This window comes from Caloenas nicobarica, chromosome 13, assembly GCF_036013445.1.
Source record: "Caloenas nicobarica isolate bCalNic1 chromosome 13, bCalNic1.hap1, whole genome shotgun sequence".
NCBI lineage: Eukaryota > Metazoa > Chordata > Aves > Columbiformes > Columbidae > Caloenas > Caloenas nicobarica.
Window position 1 is genome coordinate 15,377,600 of NC_088257.1, and position 17,998 is coordinate 15,395,597.

At 44.8% G+C, this 17,998-nt stretch overlaps 1 protein-coding gene across 1 annotated transcript in view; it reads left to right on the plus strand.

The window, feature by feature from the left end:
* The window catches only part of WWC1 (WW and C2 domain containing 1), a 67,352-nt gene that overhangs the window by 13,485 nt on the left and 35,869 nt on the right, over positions 1 to 17,998 (plus strand). The window contains exon 2 of the mRNA XM_065643838.1: positions 15,761 to 15,870. Coding sequence (XP_065499910.1) covers positions 15,761 to 15,870 — 110 coding nt within the window. The remainder of the gene's footprint in view (positions 1 to 15,760; positions 15,871 to 17,998) is intronic.

Here is a 17,998-nt window from a genome sequence, read left to right on the forward strand (position 1 = left end):
TGAGGATTTGCTATCGCGTGCTGTGTCAGAGCATCAGTGTGTCTAAGCTGATGGCTGGTCACACAAGGGGATGAAAATGCAGCACTGGGTACTTGAAGAATATAAATTGGTTGTGTTCCATAGAAAGGACAAAATTGGAGTAAACAAACCCAGTCCGTCTGAAACTGAACCCTGAGTAGGTGACTTCTGGGCTTTATATGGTGGACACTTCACCCATCAAGCCGTTCAGGTGCAGACCGGGGAATGGCTGAGGTGTGAGGTGTGATGTTTCTGGTTGCTGGGAGGCTGTGTGAGCCTGTTTCATGCCAGTATTGTGTATTATATGTTAATGAGGAAAAATAGAAGGGATTCATTTATTAACAAACCTCACTTCTTAAATGAGCACTGCTCAGGTAGGGGCTGGATGGGATGTGAATTTGTAGTGGTTTGGTGGTGGTTTGGTTTGGTTTTTTTTTTCCTCCTGTTGTAGTAACCATAAGTAATTGCCTCTGGATCCATCTCAAAAGAGTACAGTGAACAGTATTGTAACAGCTTGTACATTTGCTGGTGGAAAAGCTAAAAAGCTTTGCCCTAGAGCTTGGTTGTGGCTGTAGCGCATCATTTCATCTTGCCCCCTCGTGCTGCTGCGGGTCTGGCCGTGGGCCTGAGCTTGTTCCCGCTGACACGGCTGGGGAACCACCAAACGGTCCCACCACCGGAGGTGGCTGTTCCTCCAGCCCTGGGGCACATGGTCTCCTCACCGAGCTGGCTGGCACACAGAAAACTGCTCCCCCTTTACCTGGACACAGTTTCTCCTGCTGCAGTAAGCTGGAATGGCCCACGGACTGTCTTTTGCAGCAGTGACCTGCTGGGCTGGTTCCTGCCAAGCGTGGGTCCCCTGGAAGTCGTGGCTCACTCCGGAGCTGCGCTGGGTGCAGTTGTGCTGGGCTTGCCTGGCACTGTGGGTGCTGAGCAGGGGTCCAGCCAGGCAGCCTTGGCATTTGGAGTTTGTCCTTCAAAGCAGACAGCTTAAATATCAGATCGATGCTTTCTCCGTGCTGGGGGCTGTAATTCCATCTGCTGTGATGCTGTGAAGGTGACACCTTCAAAGATGTGTGCTTCTTTCTGGATGTCCTCTCTGTATCTCCTGCATGCATAACTGAAGGCACCATTTTACCTGCATGTTGGCCTTGCTCAGCATCTGGTTGCTTGGGAGCCTAGCAAACACTTAACATTTTCCTCAAAATGCTGTTAGAGAGAATTTTTATGTCATATTTCATTCGTCCCAAGGACTGCAGCTTCTGCAATGTCACTTATCCTTTGTCTTCTCTGGTCTGGAACAGTTGATGCATATGTTTATGCCATTGATTTGGCAATTATTAGAAGGACATTGAATAAAGGGCATTATTAATGGAAAGGAGGAGTGTTCAAAGACCTCTGCCAGTAAGGTCTGTGTTTTTAGTAGTCCTGCAGCTTTATCACTGATTTTGGAAATTGAGAGCAAGTTGATTCTCTGGATCAGTCTGTAGTTAGCTTAAAGATCCTAGACAAGGGCAACAGGAGTATTTCGTTTGCCAGAGAATTTCAGCTAAAGTCTTTGCAGACAAGCAGAACTATGGATAATGATTGATTTAGCTGAGCTGATAGGAGTAAGTTAAAATACTTGTTGAGGGTTCTGTGTTGATGATGTAGACCAAATTTTGGGTAGAAATGAACAAAAACAATAAGCTGCTTGCTGAAAAAATTACTGGCGTGGGAGTCTCATCTCATTTGGATGCTGGTGGTGAAGTAGTATTCACTTAAGCAGCAAATCTCAAACCCGTGAGCTCTTGTGGTGGCTTACTTAAGACCAGATACGTGGTGCTGTAAGGCACAATGTCAGCCCCGTTAAACACAGCTTCGACTTAAAAGGAAGAATGGAAACGAATAGCTGAGATATTTTAGGTAATTGCCCTGAGCAACAGTGATGGTCATATTCTAACAGCTTCTAGTAAGTTATACACGAGCTACAGCTGAGGCTGGATCAGGCAACTGATGATTTGTAAGGTGCCTGGTGTAATTTGGTTGGAGAGCAGCTCACGGTGTGTGCGGGCTGTGTGTGCCCCAGGCTCCCTTCCAGGGGTGTGTTATGTACCCCCAGAGGTCTGGTTCCCATTATACTTCCCACCTCCTTGGCTACTTTAGTTTTACCTGGAGTGTCTTGCTACAATTCACTGAGTAAGACTTGAAATAGGATTTTTACTCATTTGGCTGCTTCTTACCCTTTGCCAGTTACAAATGTTATGAAAACTGATCGTTATGGGGAAAATAATGTTCTTGAGGGATCTTGGAAAAAAATAGTGTGTTACACTGAAAAAACAACCAGATTTTTCCTTTTGAATGGGTGGAAGAAGGGAAAACATGACTGAGATAAGCTGGACAAGGATGTGTTTCTGACAATGTCAGCTATACAGGATTTCGCTTGTGCATAGGGAAGGCTGGCTGTGAAGTAATTTGTTTTTCAGAACCTTGGTCTCCGGATTTCAAGGACAGGTACTGTTAAGGTAACTGGAGATGGGAACAACCTAAATGTATAGAGAGACATCCTGTTCTGGAATTTGACATCTCTCGACATATGAGCATCTCCTTCTGGAGGTGTTAGGTTGGAAATGCCGTGGTGGTAATTCAAATAGTCAAATTTGTTAGTGCTTCATTGTGTGAGCAAGGTGGATGCATGAGAGCTGCAGGTAGGAATTGAGTTGCTAATTAACTTGGCTTTTAAGCATGGCTTTTTGGAAAGTAATGCTGCCTCTTGGCCCATTCGTCTTGGATAGCAGGGTGTGCTCTGGCTCATGTCCCTGGTGACCCAGGGCATTTTGTGCCCCACAAGAAAAATCTCAGTGTGAAATGTCATGTGCCTTAAAGCACCTGCAGATCCTGTGACTTGTTTGCTAGGTTGCTCTACAAGGAGGGCTTGTTTCGTGAGGAGAGCACAGGGGTATCTACAGCATCTTCTGTTCCTGGTTTCATCCTTGCGTTGAAAACTGAAGGGGAGAAAACACCCTGTTACACGTGAGCAGGTGCTGAGGCTTGATGCAGCATAAAGAGATGTGACTTCCTATTGCACCTTGCTAGGTTTGTGTGCTCTCTACTAGATTTTGGGCGCTTATTTTGACCAATGCATATTTTTCCAAGACAAACGTGAAACTCTTAGAATTGGTGCCTTCTGCTGCTTCCCCTGACTTGCAGGGACGAGCAACATGTGAAAATGGCAGCGGTGTGACTTGACTCGTTACAAAGCCCCTGAATAATATTTTGTGCCTTATGCTCCAGATGCTTGAAATCCTTCTGGTTTGGAATTTACGTTAAATAATCAGGCTATGTGACAATGCATAGAGGTGCCATGGCGTTGTCTGTCTGACAAACACCTGGGAGAGGGATCTTCATCTGCCTGAGCTTGGCCATCGATGAGTGGCTACTGCCCCAGGAGCGGAGGTCCCTCCTGGCCAGGGCCCTTCTGCCAGGATTAAACCGGGGACAGCCGCTGGCTCTGGTGTTCAGCTCTTTGTCTCCACAACTCCTCACCTGCACTGCTGCTTTTTCCTCGCTGACATGCTTGGGGGGTGGGAGAGTGAGGGGCAGGGTAAGGGAATAAGGATTTTAAACATCGTTGGGGAAGCAACCGGGGGTCAGGCACAGCAGTCACTCTCGCAGGGCTCGGCTTTGTATTCAGATGTGCTGGCTGGCGAGCTGCAGACATTCCAGATACTTGTGTTCATTTTGGCCGTATCTAGGCATGCACTCACAAAGAGCAAGATGCGTGCAGTGAAGTATAAATCCCACCCTCTAATGGCTCAAAGCACTGTTGTGCGTGCATACATGCTTAACGGATTGTATAATTAGCTGGCTTTGTAAGCAGGCAGTAGATTCTTTAGTAGTTATCTCAAAATCTTACGTGGTGTGAGGCGTGTCTGCGGGTCTGCAAGCTGTTGTATCCGTGCACTGATGGCGGCTGGGCGGAGGAGAGGGGCTGCAGGTTTGTGCCCGGAGGAGAGGGGCTCCCAAGCCCCGGCACCATCGCCTCTGCCTTTCCTCTGAGCCCTTGGCTGCCCGGCTGGTTTGGCTGGCCACTCTGGGGTGTGGGGACAGGGTGACAGGAGCTGTCCCCAAAGGCCGCCTCCACGTAGCACCCTTGAAGACAGGCTCACCAGACGGTGCGGCCATGTGCTTCAGTGTGTGCGACCGGAGCCCTTCTCTTGGCCCTCTGAGTTTGATTAGGTTTTGGCCCAGGCTGCAGCCTGATTTTACGTGAAATATTTAATTCAGAAATGTTAATCCTGGAGGTCACAAGCCTCATTTGCGAAGTTATCCTGACCCTGCGGCACACGGGCTGCTGGCAGAGCAGCTGCGGTGCTGTGAGAGGTGTTGCCGAAGCCCGGGACCGGCTGCGGGCGAGCAGGAAGGCTGGGCTGTGCGGCTGGGCTGCGCTGCTGCGCAGGAATGCGACAGGTTGTGCCGGTGCCCGGGAGACGCGGAGGGTGGGAACGCGTAGCAGGGCCCAGGGCTGCATGCTTGGGATTTCATCGGAGCTGGGGAGGAGCCGGGAGGGAAGCGAACATGACCTTGAGAATCCTTATCGAGACGAAAAGGTGCAGTCAGCAAGCACATTCCTCCGCCGGCCGGGCTGACAGCGAGCGCTGCGGCTGCACCGAGCTCAGCAAACAGCTCCTTGTCGTGGCTGCACGATTGCTCCTGTGGCCAGTGGCAGGGTGTCTGCCAGTCCCACGGCAAGGCTGCTGTGATCTAAGAGTGTGAATAAATCGAAGGGACCAGCTTCTTAAGTTGACTGTTTCTATGCACTTCATTTATTTGTACTAATGAGGCAGTAGCAAGGCAAAACCTGGCAGCTGGAGAAGATGGGCCACTTGAGAGGACCAATTTTAATTATGATTCCATGGCACATAAAGCTCATCTGTGAGTGTGGTGACCAGCAGCTAGAGTTAGGTTATGGTTGGACTTGATGATCCTGAGGGTCTCTTCCAACCAAAATGATTCTATGATTCTATTCTATGACTTGCTCGCCAGCTTCCTTCTTGGTCTGAGCTTGATGCCTTAACCCCAGCTTTCATTTGCCATGACACTTGATGATGTAACAATTCTTTTTTTTTCTTTGAAGTTATTCAGCTTGTGAGGCCAGGATGAAACACAGCCTGTTCTGTTGTGATTCAGCTTCTTCACTTCCTAATGTGGAGCACTTACATGGTGGTACTGAAGCAGGTGTCACTGCTGTCCTATGAGCCAGGGGCTTGAATGAGGTACAGAACCTTTGGAGATTTGAAGCTACCTTTTTTGGCAGGCTATCATTATAACCTTGAAGCCGCTAGTAATGAAACGATAACCGCCAGGCATTCAGTGACGATGAAAACTGAGGGGAGAGGAGCGTTAAATGCCAACCCACTCCCGTCTTCCCAGTGCAGTTTGTGACCTGGCTTTCTGAGGAGTGAATTGCCTGCAGGACCGCCTGCTTGCTGCTTGTCTTCTCACAAGGATCTCAGTCACTTAACATGAGTGTAAGAGGTCTTGTGTGTTCTTATTAGCTCTGTCACTTCAGTGGTGAATGCCCAGTACTGCTGGGCTGAAACTCTTTCTTGTATTATCACATCAATGCCAGTGAGGTTATAATGTCGTCACCAAAACCAGAATTTAGTCTTCAGGGGCTACTCTGATTTTATTTTATTTTGTTTTATAAAATGTTGCAATATTTTGTTCTTCTCTGTGAGGGAATGCTGTAAATTTGGCCTTTTTAAAAAATGTGGAAGAAGGTTACCACTTTTTGCCAAAGTTTGGAAGCTTTGCCAACAGAGTTGACTCTCTGGAAGAGCAAGAGACTGACTATGGAGAAAGACAAATTTGATAACAGTGAGAAGCGTCAGCACACCGAAGCAAAGCAAATATGCAAAGCCCATTGACAATTGATGCCTTTTGTTTAGAGTATTTCTCTTATGAGAAATATTTCAAAGTATGTTTTATTGCTTCCAAAGAGATTTAGAGTAGTTGACTTTGCTGTCAGGACTTGATAATCTTTCAAGGTCCAACTGAGTTTTACACAACTGTTGTAACTGTGTATGAGGAAGAAGTGGGGATGGGAGAAGGAGGGACACAGGGATATCAAAAAGACACAAACAGTTAATCTAAGGTAGTTTTAGTCACCTTAATCAGAGTATAATGGAAAGAGGAAGATTGTTCCTTGGGAAGGAGGTCCCTGTGCTCTTCTCTCATACACTGCAGTAAAATAATAGCTAAATATTAATAGTAAGACTATGTAAGGTGTGTCTCTGACACATACCTAGACCATGAGGTGTGAGCAGCAGTGATGAAGTGGTACCTATGCCGAGTCTTTGCTTAGTGGAAAGAAATGCTGTGTGTTTGGAACTGAGGAATAACTAAAAAGCTTTTGATACCTGGTACATCTGTAAAAGTCCGTTGGATACTTAAAGCAGTGTATCATTATTTTTTTTTTTTTAGGTAGAATCTTGGTTAACTGGCTCTGGCCAAAACATGTAGCGGTCTCTTCTCCACAAGGCTTTTACTGCAAAATACCTGTCAGTTACCCCATGGCAAAAGATGACACTTTCACACACATTTGAAGGTGACACCTTGTTGCTTTGTGTGGGTGGTGGTTTTTTTTTTGCAGCCAGTTAGAATTTGTGATCAGGATATTATTTATCGCTTGTACTTAACTGCTGAGCCCTTCTATTTACATCCTCTCTGAACAATTGAAACCAATTACATTCTTGAGCTTGAGTTCATAGAGATCCTCAGATAATACTCCCTGCAGTAATATTTGAGTTGTAAACAGTCTTGGGAAATTAATTTTTCGTAAGGAGTTTTCCCTTGAATTCTGAAAAATGACATGTTACTTCTGGGATTTGTCCCAAGTTTTTTAAATTTTAAGTGAGGCTGAAATGTTACTCCTGGTCAGGAGACGAGGCAACTCAGTGTAATGAAACTTCTGCTGAATTCAAGGTTCACCGTCCCCTTTCTCAGTCTCCTACACCGATGTAGAAAGCTTTAGGAAAACTCCTTTATTTTTCCTGTGCCTGTATAAATTCTGTGCAGAGGAGGGAAGGAGCCCCCCCGGAGCGCTGAGCTGTGGTCCCCAGTCCCTGGCCTGTGGCTCTGCAGATGAACTGTGTTCTTTCTCCCTGCACGGAGTGCCGGGCATGCAGACCTTCTGCAGGCTGCTCGGGGAAGGGGGATGCAATGAGCAAGTGCTGTCATAATTCTGTGTTAACACAAATTTAATCTGTTGGCAAAATGTATTGATAATGGAGCATTCGAAATAAATGATGTTTGTAAGAGTAAATCAATTAAACTCACTTGGTGATGCAAATCTCATTTTTACTGTTCTCAAATCAGTGAACAAACTTCGATAGTTGTCGATTTGTATTGACTCCCTTGCAGTGTGTGAAGTGCTGAGCTGTGTTTTGTGCTTTGTACAGTTCTCTCTATAAATGTGCAGTTTAGAATAATTTTTCGGTGGCTTAACTACGTAGTACATCAAGGCTTTGCTACTTTGGATGAAAAAGGTACCAAACCAATTAGCTTTAGACCTTCTCTTATGCTTCTAACTCTTTCAGCCTCCTAAAGCTTTGTTCTCCTGAGGTTGTTCTAGACATCTGTTCTTGTTTTGACTTTTCTGTTTATTTTTATACAGTATGACTTTTCAGGAACTGAGAAGGCATTGCATCAACACTAATAGCAACAGTAGTAGATAAGCAGCTGGAATTCACAATATCAGCTTTACTATGTGCTTCAACAGTCGCTGCATCCATGAGCGGAGTGATGCGTGACTCGGGCTTTCTCCTCTCTGGAGCTGGTGAGGTGCCATGCCCTGGTCTCCAAAGGCTGTCTTCAGTGCTAACCCGCAAGGCTGAGTCTATTGACATAGTTTTGGTTTGTCCCTCTTGGAGGATATGGCATGGATTACTGTTTGCAGGGCAATGCTTATGCTTTAGTACGTGTTCAGTATCTTGAATACACAGTTGCTTTGCAACTAGAAGGATTTTTGTTCTTCTCTGTTCTCTGCTGCTCCAAGATCTTGACCAGGCATCTCCTCTGATTCTTACAGGCAGCCAGAAATATTCCTGTTCATACCTGGAACTGCTGAGTTTACAGCAGCGTTGAAGGGGCCCGTGTCCTCCCATGGCTGCACTTGAACCCCTTTGGGGTTCCCTTGACTTGGTGGCTTCCCATGTGTAGCTGGATTCAGCTCTAACTGGACAAGACTTCCAAGTTGACAGGCAGCTGTCAGATCAGAGAGCAGTGAAGCAATGTTTCTAGAACCCAGGTAGGAGGCATTGCATAAAAGCAAAGTGGCTGCAGCTGATCTGTCTTGGGGCACAGAGCAGCAGCAGCTGTGGTGATGCCCAGCTGCTCACCTGGGCTGTGTTCTGCAGGTGATGCAGAACAAAGAGCCTGCTAGTGTTGTTGTTTGGGATTGGGGACATCAAATAGCTATATAACTCAGTAAGAATGTTTATAATGCAGAAATAGCAAGCAGGCAGTCCTACTAAAGCTGCTGTATGGAGTTAGCAGTTAGCCCAATGCTAGCAGGTGAACCAGGGAGCAGCATACAATGTGCATGTAAAACAAGCCTCCTGTGCTTCCCTGGCCCCTTTCTAAATGCACTTCCATACTAGCATTGCTTCATTTGTATGTTGGTTAGACTCGGGAGCATAGGTGAGTCCAGCGATTTTATCCCAGAGTTGTCTGTTTTCCCGCTTCAAACAGCATGTGAAAAAAGGACACAGGAACTAGTAGCGTCACCAGAGATATTTGCTGTCTTGTTCTTTTGTCACAGTAGAGATGCAACATGCTGGGAAGAAATACAGCAGCATGCATTGCTTCTTGAAGAATCAAGGTTTTTAATCACTATACATGAAATGGCAGTTCAGTGCCTGATGAAGTCAGGTTGTGGGGTGAACCACGAATCTGTTCCCCTTTGTAGACATCCAGACTGTCAGCGCTGCCTGTCCCTGCATGCCACCGGCCACAGGATAATATGTTCCTGAACGCTGAGCTACAGCAATTGTTCAATACTTACCTCATTGCCAAAATCTCAAATATTTGCCTTTTTCTGACAGTAGCTATTGGTTCCCTGCTATAGGAGCTCAATTGTGGTGGGGAGTCTGTCTTATACACCTCTTTATCTTGAGGCATCTTGCCAATGTAAACTGCTGCCACCCACGCCACAGGCAGCCTTTCAGAGAGGTAGGAGTGCAGGCTGCAAGAACAGAGACAAGCCTTCCAGTTCATAATCTCCCAAATATGCCAATAAACTAGTCTAACTACTCTGTCGGGATGTTTGGGAGACAGTTTACCCCTTCCTGGGAAGTGACCAGTCCCCTTCTTTGAGAACAGCCGAACCTGCGAGTGAAGGGAGAGCTGACTTTGCTTTGGTTGGTCTGCTCAGGCTGTGCAGGTGGCAAGGCTGCTTCTCATCCTAGGAGAACTGAAGGCAAACTTAAAAAAACAATCTCAGCTATTTAAAACTAAAGACATTTGAATTACTTGCATGGTTAAATTCCAACTCTTGCGTGCTTTTAGTTTAGTAGTACTGCGCTGTTCTCATGAAGTTGTACCTTACTCTTTTCTATCTTTTTCTGCTTAATGGGTTCAGGAAAGCATGCAGGATATACAGGCCGGCAGGCAAGTTAATGTTGTGAGAAGCCTCAACTCCCATTTCCTGACCTTTTAACTTTGAACTATCCCAGGAATTTTGCATTTGAGTGATTAAGAAGGTATGACTGACCTCTTGCCTTTCTCCTGCTAGCAGAACCAGTTTGTTAATCGCTGGGAATGATCTAAAATCTGTAAGTGGTTTTTGATAGTCTTCTCGCAAATAACAACTTTGCTTCCAGGGGTAAATGATCTGTACTGAAAAGAAATGCATGGGCAAAGCAGGTTGTCACTGCGTGCGAAGAAGAGCCTGTAAACATGCAGGCCCTTTCAAACGTGGACAGAACAAGCAAGCAGCAAACTGTTAGACCGATACGTGCTTGTTGTGGCTTGTGGGGTGGGAAATTGTGTATGACATAGCTCAATACTTCCAGGAATCCGAGTAATAGAAATGTATTACTATTAAAGGTATAAATGCATTTGTGTGTGGAATGCCCGAAATACAGGCTATCGCCTGACTTCAGGTGTCTTTGGTACCTCTTGATCTGTTGTTTGTAGAATCTCCTTGGGCAGCATGTGACTAATTACTGTAGAAAAAGAATTTGGATGTTACTTGCTCATATGAAAGAAGTAGAGGGTCTACACCGGCAAATTACCTAAAACTCAACATCTCAATCTCAGTTCTCAACAACTCAACATAATGAGGTGCAGGGGTTATTTTCACGTGCTGGCCAAAGAGCAGTACAGGATATTGCTGGGTTCTTGAGTGTCAATAAAACTGTTTAAAATTTGGATAGCTTGGCAAATAAGCTCTGAGGGTAGATGTTGGGCTTGCTTATCCCAGCAGTGGCCCAATGCACGGAGTGTCGGGGGCCAGGAGGAGATGCAAGATGAGGGATCTTTGGGAGGCTGAGAAGATGCTCAATAACCATGGCAACGAAGGAAACCACTTCTGAAAAGAAAACAGCTCTGTGGTCTGAGTTGCTTGAGGTGTTGTGTTGGGTGGTTGTGTGTGTGTTTTTTTTTTTTTTTTTAGGATGTTGCTATTGGTGATGTTTAGGTTGTAGTTCAAGCAAATTTGTTTGGTTTACAGCAACAACTTCAAATAAGCTGTTTTTCTCAGGCTTGACCCCATTTTTACTGTAAGGGGGGCAGTTCTATTCCCAGTTACCCTTTATCACAGCAAGATCAGGACCCGGCTGCAGTGCCGTACACACTGGCAATCATTGAAATCGCATCTCTTTGGGGTAACTAGAAGTTCAGGGTGACTGTGCCTTTGTGTGGGTCTTGGAATAATGTCTGGCTTCCAAAACATTTAAGTCTTTTATTGGATCTCTCGTCAGATTCCTTGGAGTACAGTTAAGAAGCTTCCCAAATTTGTGGTCACTTCTTAAAGGCTTCTCCGTGTTACCTGGGAAGCACTTTCCCATTCATAGTTTTGATGTGCTCGTGGTGGTTCTGAATTACTTATCCCCTTGGTGTGGCGGTCTCTCTTTCTAAAACCGCGGCAGTTGCTGAGGCTTTGGTGCGATCGAGGGTGTCGTTTGGCCCCGAGCTGCCTGTCGAGGATCGTGGCTGTCAGACATGAGCTGTTCTCATCACCTTTCCACTGAATTACAGTTGGAGTAGGAATCCAAGGGAGTGTTTCATCGTGCCCAGGTGTGTGGTGGCGGGGCGAGGAAAGCTTTGCCAGCAAGATCACAAAACGGGCTCGTCGCTGCCGCACCTCCAGCCTCCCAGGGCAGCTCTCCCTGCGCTGAGAGAAGATGCTCCGAGGGAAAACAGTTACTATAGTGATGGATAGCCCTGGTGTGTCTGAGGGCTGGATCACCAAGTTGAGTAATAAATGTGTAGGAGTCTATTTTTGAAAGCTTTTGTGAGGAGGAGATTGCTGTAGTCCTAGAAAATGTGTCTGCAAAGTGGTAGGTTTTTCTGTGCTGAAGTTTAAAAATAATCATAGTCTGTCTTGAGAATGAGATGACCTCATTAAAAACAAAGAAGCTTGTATGTCATTGTGTTGAGGCTCCTGGCGCTGATTCTTGCAGCAGCCTTCTGAGTTACAGCAGGAGCTCTGCCCATTTACAGGTTCCTCAAAACTCAGACCCCTGGGGATTTTGTGCGCAGCTACCCAGGTGTCACAGCTGGAATGCAGCTGCTTTTAGCCTGTCCTCTATCCTGGTCTGTGTAGCACATCTTGGCACATAATGAGCACTGAGTTTTATTCAAATGAGAAATGAAGAAATGCTATGGGAAAAAAAAAAAAAATCAAAGTAGAAGCCATTGAAAATAAAGCCTGTCTCCAAGCTTCTTCCATGAAATGCTGGGCTTAAAAATTATTTGGTTTTGTAAGAGAAATGATGTGAGTGGGAATATCTGCCGGAACTCATAATTTTGTTTGTCTTGCTTGACTTCTGGGCCATGAAACCTGTGTGGCTCGTACCCTCGCTGTGTACCTGGGAGGCTGCTGGGGTTTGGTGGCCAATGCTGCGGCTGTGCGAGGAGCTGGCGTGAAGGTCCCCAGTGATCCGGCTGCTCCCTTTGTCCCTGCGCAGTGAGCTGCTGCTATCGATGCCGTACACGGTAGGAAATCCCCTGGTCTGTACTTTCACCCGTATAGAGCCATGAAGGATTTCGCTTAAGGCCATGTGATCTGTACTGAACGGGTTGAAATAAGGCTCTACTATGTAAATGGCTTCACTGTATTATTTGAGGAACCTTGCAAACATAGGGATTAAGTGGGTTTGCATACAGCATAGAAATTTGGCAATCCACTGTGGTTTTATAAATGCTCTACGTCTTGGTGACCCAAGTGCCCCGCTGTCTGCACATACACGTACATGCACATACATACTGCCGGCCACGAGCCGAACTAAACAGCTCTGTGGGGGATTGCTGTAGGCCACCAATTGGCACTGAAATCCAATAATTACGAAGATCACGTTTCCTCTTTTAAGAAGTTCAGAATTGATTTCTGTTACCTTTGTAGTATCAGCTCCAGGTTTGTAAGTGGCACAGTTCACCCATCTGCTTGTGTCAGGAACCTCTGTGATCTTACAGCCGTGTTTAACAAACCTTCCGTCAATCAAAACCTTGTTATACAAGGATTATTTGCCTTCAGTTTCCTGTGTAATGAGGTTTTTGATTGACAACAGTGGAGTTAAAGACTTTAGAAAGGCTTTCTGAATCTGAGATGAGCAAGTTTCCATTTAGTAGTATTTGCATGTAACATTGGCTTCCAGTTTTATCTGTGAAAGAAGCAGAAAGTGATAGATGGAAAATTCTAAGAAATATAGAAACCCTTCTCATTCAAAAACGACGTGACCTATAAACTAGAGCTAGGAAAGTAACTTTCTATTTCCTACTATGGGAGCAGGATCTGACCATCATTTGCTGTACAAATGCTTGAGCTACTGAGGCCAAACATTTCACGAAGATGGAAGCGTCTCGGTGCGTTTGCTGGCTGGGGGGCGAGCAAGGTACCGTAAGGTACTCCTCAGGTTAGGAAGCTGGGTGATTCTCTTGTCTTTTACCCCTGTCATCAGGAGTAGTTTCTGAAACGGTGCCCTTGACTTGCTGTGTGTGGTGGTTGCTGAGGGTACCTGGTTTCCACGTGTCCTAATGAGCAAATGCACTTGTTCAAGTAAATTTGAATTTCTTGAATGAAATAAAATGAAAAAAATAACATACTGAAAACTAAGAAAATACCTAGATTGATGTGTCTTTTTCAAAACCCTAGGTGTTTGTAAAAATGACCCTGATTTGAACTTAATGAGGGAAGGGCAGTCACAGGTAAGATGAAGATGACTTGATATGAGATGAATATGTGGGTTACTTTTTGGTGAGCTAGAAAGCCAGAGTTAGTATCTTCTCTAGCTGAAGCTGGTTTCTCTTGTAGGAACTCCACACCAGGTTTAGCCTCCAGGTTAGGGGCAGATGAAGCACTTCAGGGGTAGTTCTGGTCGGACGGATGTTCTAAAGAGCAAAGCGAGCGTGGCTGGAAGGTGTGAACTCCCGTGTCTGAAAGCTGTCTCTCTTAACTAGACTTTTGGGTTTAATAAAAAATGCTGTTTCCCTCTGTGTGACCAGAGATCAGAAGTCAAAGTCAGGATTTTCTGAACTTTTGGGCTCATTGCTTTCTTCTGAAAACTGCACGAATGTATCTGGAGGCTTCCCTAACAGAGGGGGGTAAGGAATGCATAAATAATTTTGTGGGTTTCTTTCCTTGGTTATAAGCACAGTGGGTGAAAGGGATCCCTTTTTCTAGATTGCTGCTTTGAGTTTAGCTACAGAGAGCACCTATTATATGATACTGTGCTTTGACTGAGTTGATGAGATTTTTTTCCAAGGCTGCTAGGAAGCTTTGTGAATTGCAAAGGAGGCGTTTCAAAAGAAATAGCTCTGCAGATATGCCCTAGCTTTAACTTCCCAAATGCAGAAACAGTTCTGTTTTATGCAGAAATAATACACTAACTGGATCATGTCTTGCTGTGAGGAAGAAACTTTTCCTTTTGCTCATTTAATCCATCATGCTACGTTGTGAGTATGCTTAGGGAGATGCTTGATTTTTGGACCCTTTCTGGAAAATTGATTTATCTCAGTCTCCATAACAACCCCTAAAATCATATCTTAAAACAAGGAAATAATCTTTCTCTTTTTATGCTTTATTCATAGCCTGGCTACACAACATATTGCATCTTTCATCTGTAATTGTAGCATTGCTGCTTTGATTTGTGCCAGTTTTTCCCACAACAGCAAGGGAAAGGAGTTTAGAAGAGTAAGTAATTTGGTTATGGAGCTGCAGTTATTTGGGGAAATAGCTGTGTGACATATGTTGTCTGTAATAAATGGAATTACTGTCTTAATTCTAAAACTAATTACCCTTCTGTTTGCTAGTTGAATGACAGATTTCTCCTTTAATGAATACTTGCTCCTCTGCACAAATGGGATAGTTGCAAGCTCAGGGTCAGCCAGGGAGGACAGCACTAGTCTGTGCTTGGTGGTGGGCACTCCTTGTGAGATATGCTGAAAATCTGAATCTCAAACGTGAAATTATTCTCTCTTTCTGAGCCCTAGTAACTGGCCAGTCTCCAGGTGGCTCATGTTATTGCTGTAGCAAGCTGATCCTGTCTCGCTTTTTCTGTGCTTTTTCCGAAACTCCAACTGAAAGAACTGGCTGTGTATGGTTCATGCATTACACTTCATATGGAAAATAGGAGTAAGCATCCTTCAGTTGCTTGGTCCTGGCTTCCTCTAGAGACTGGCAGTTCCTGAGCACGTCTAGGAGGAATTCAGCCTTTTCTAGAGAAATAGAGCTGGATGAAAGCTGAGCAGAAGCTTTATGAGTTTGGTATTAAACTTTGGAGCATCGAAGTTTGCATTCCCTGAAGAAAGTAGTCCCAAGTTCTGGAGACGATAGTGTGTTAGGCCACAGCTCAAGGGAAGGATGGGGCCTGGGTTTTGGTGAATCAAACCTGTGGGCGCTCTGAGCTTTGCTTTTAGCCATAGGAGCCTTCGGGCTGTTGCTGGCTCTGGTCTGTAACAGAAGAATTTGTCAGAGCGGCATTGCAGAAGTACTGCCGCGTTTGGACTGGGCGGGTTATGCTTTTTTGTGATACTGAGAAACTGATCTAGTTTGTCATTAATGAAACAGAACATATTGCAAAGCAAATGAGTGGAGTTGTATGATGAGTAGTCCCACAGTCCTCAGCACTTGCTATTGGTTTAATTATTCATGCTATGCAAATTGCATTTCTCATCTTGTTCCTTCTTGTCTACGTATTTTTGATACGGGACTTGCCTGCAAACAGTCTTGTTCTTTCAGCTGAGGGACAGGGATTGTTTCTGGCAAAGTTTTTAATGTTCCTTTGTTGAGCGAGTGCTGGCGGAGCCGGGCAGAGCTCGGGAGCTCTGTCAGAACAAATTCATCTTGCTGCAACATCACATGAAGAAAGAGAAGAGTTTGTGGAGTATTATGTGATAAGAACAAAAGCTTTAAAATAGTTTTCAGCTTGCTTTGTTTCCTATACCGAAGCCCTTGTGGTACTTGTTTACTGGTCAGTTGTTTGGAATAGGCAGGTAGGAGTGTTCTTTTATTCATCCTAAATATTATTTTGTATTTCAGGTATACTAAACCACTGACCTTTGCGGACTGCATTAGTGATGAATTGCCGTTAGGATGGGAAGAAGCTTATGACCCTCAGGTTGGAGTTTATTACATAGACCACAACACCAGTAAGTTACATGTTACTGTATTTTTACAGAGTGATTGTTTTGTGCCTGTGTTAAAATATGCTGAACACAAAACCACAACATCACCAACAGCATGCTTTAGAGCAGATGAGATCTGCAGCTCATGAAATCAAATCCCATCCTCTTATAAAAGTTACTTCCCTCTCTAACACAGGAACTTGAGACGTTCTGGTTTTCAGCCCTCAAACCAGCAGTCACGTTCAGGCTGATACTCTGGACACACCTTTAAGATTCGGCTCTACTGAGGAGTCCGACAAGGCAGCAATGATCTGGAGTTTGTTCTTAGCCTGGAATTTGTCCTTGTGGCAGGACCATCGGAAACAGTGCAAAGGTCTTGCGTTTGTTCCCCTGGCAGGGATAAATGGAACGACTGCGGGAGCTCCCAGAGCTGCAGTGGCTGCGCTGCCTTTGCTGGAGAAGGAGCTCCCTGTAGGTTTGGGGTGTCCTGAGGGGCGTGCGAGTAGGAAAAGAGTTAAGTTCAGGCTTGTGGTGATTTTATTCTGTATCCCTAAACTAAACTACTGCTCACTGTCTTTGTTAGATGGCTTCCTATACCAGAATGTTAAGCTTCATAAGCTTATTTGAATTATAAGAAAATACAGAACTTGATACATCATTACAGGTGTTGTTAGGAAACGTGTATTGGGTTGTGCTAGAACAAATCCCCTGAAAAAAGCAATAAACTAAATAAGTCAGTGACTGATTCTCTTTACAGAATAGCTCCACTTGCAGTCCAGAAATTCATGCCAGAACAATGCCCAGGCCCTTTTAGGGGGTACTTGTAACTCAGGCAAAGGAAAAAAACTTTTAAAAGACAAAAGTGCCTGAAGTTTTTTTTAATTGTTGGTTTTGTCTGCTTTTTGTTTAAATCTGCTTCTAGGACTTCAACTGAGAATGGCAATTTATTTTCAGCAAGTTACAAGAGTTCTTTTGTAATAAAAATGTAGAAGTCTGTTTTGTTTGGTTGGTTTTTTTCTTTCCTTGGCTGTCTTCATATTCTTCCCTTTTTCAGAAAAGCCACATTTTCACCTAGCAATGACTGTACCTTCCACATTTTAGCAGCTTCCATTGGGTATTAATGAAGAATGAAAAAAGCCTATTCTCAAAAAGCACTAACTGCCCTCTGCAATACAAAGATGAAATGTCTCCAGATATGAAGGTGACACAAATGTTTGTGTTTAGAGGTTACATCATCCCAATATCATGGTATTTACATATCTTTAAATGGCTTTATCCTAATTAATTTTCTGTGAGGCAGAGTATGTTTTATTTTTCCTTTTACAGGAAAGGATAGTGGGGAAGAAAGGGTAGAGAAGCGTACAGGATCACACAAGATTGATTCCTAAAGCACCTGGATAATAACTTCTTGGTGCAGGTACTAAGGGAACCGACCAGAAAAGGTGCCTTCCTAGATTTGATTCTCACTAACAGAGAGAGTCTTGTGGGAGATGTGGCGGCTGTTGGCTCCCTCGGCCACAGCGACCACGAAGCAGTCAGGCTCAAAATCTTTGCTCATGGGAGGAAAACTTCCAGCAAGACCTTAACACTGGATATGAGGAGAGCAGACTTCAGGCTGCTCAGAGAAATACTTACTAAGATTCCCTGGGAAGAAGCTTTTGAAGGTGTTGGGGTCCATCAGTATTGGTCATTTTTTAAGGTCAGGCATCACGGGAGGACTACAGAGATGCCGCTCACCATTGTAGGGAGGAAATTCACACTGCCAAAGCCCAGTTAGAATTGGAGCTGGCCAGTACTGTGAAGGACAATCAAAAAGGCTTTTTGAAGTATATTAATGGCAGAAGGCAAACTAGAAATAACATTGGCCCATTACATGATGGGCATGGTCACCTTATTAACAGGGACATAGACAAAGCGAAGATGTTTAATGCTTGCTTTGCCTCGGTCTTCAACACCGATGATGGACTTGTGGGCCCCCATAACCGTGGGTTAGAAAACCATGCTGTGAGAACAAACTCCCAATCAATCTGGAACGTGTATGGGATTTGCTGCTCCAGCTTGATCCCTGCAAGTCATTGGTGCCTGATGGGGTTCATCCAAGGGTGCTTAAAGAGCTGGCTCATGTCATACTGAGACCTCTCTCTGTGATTTT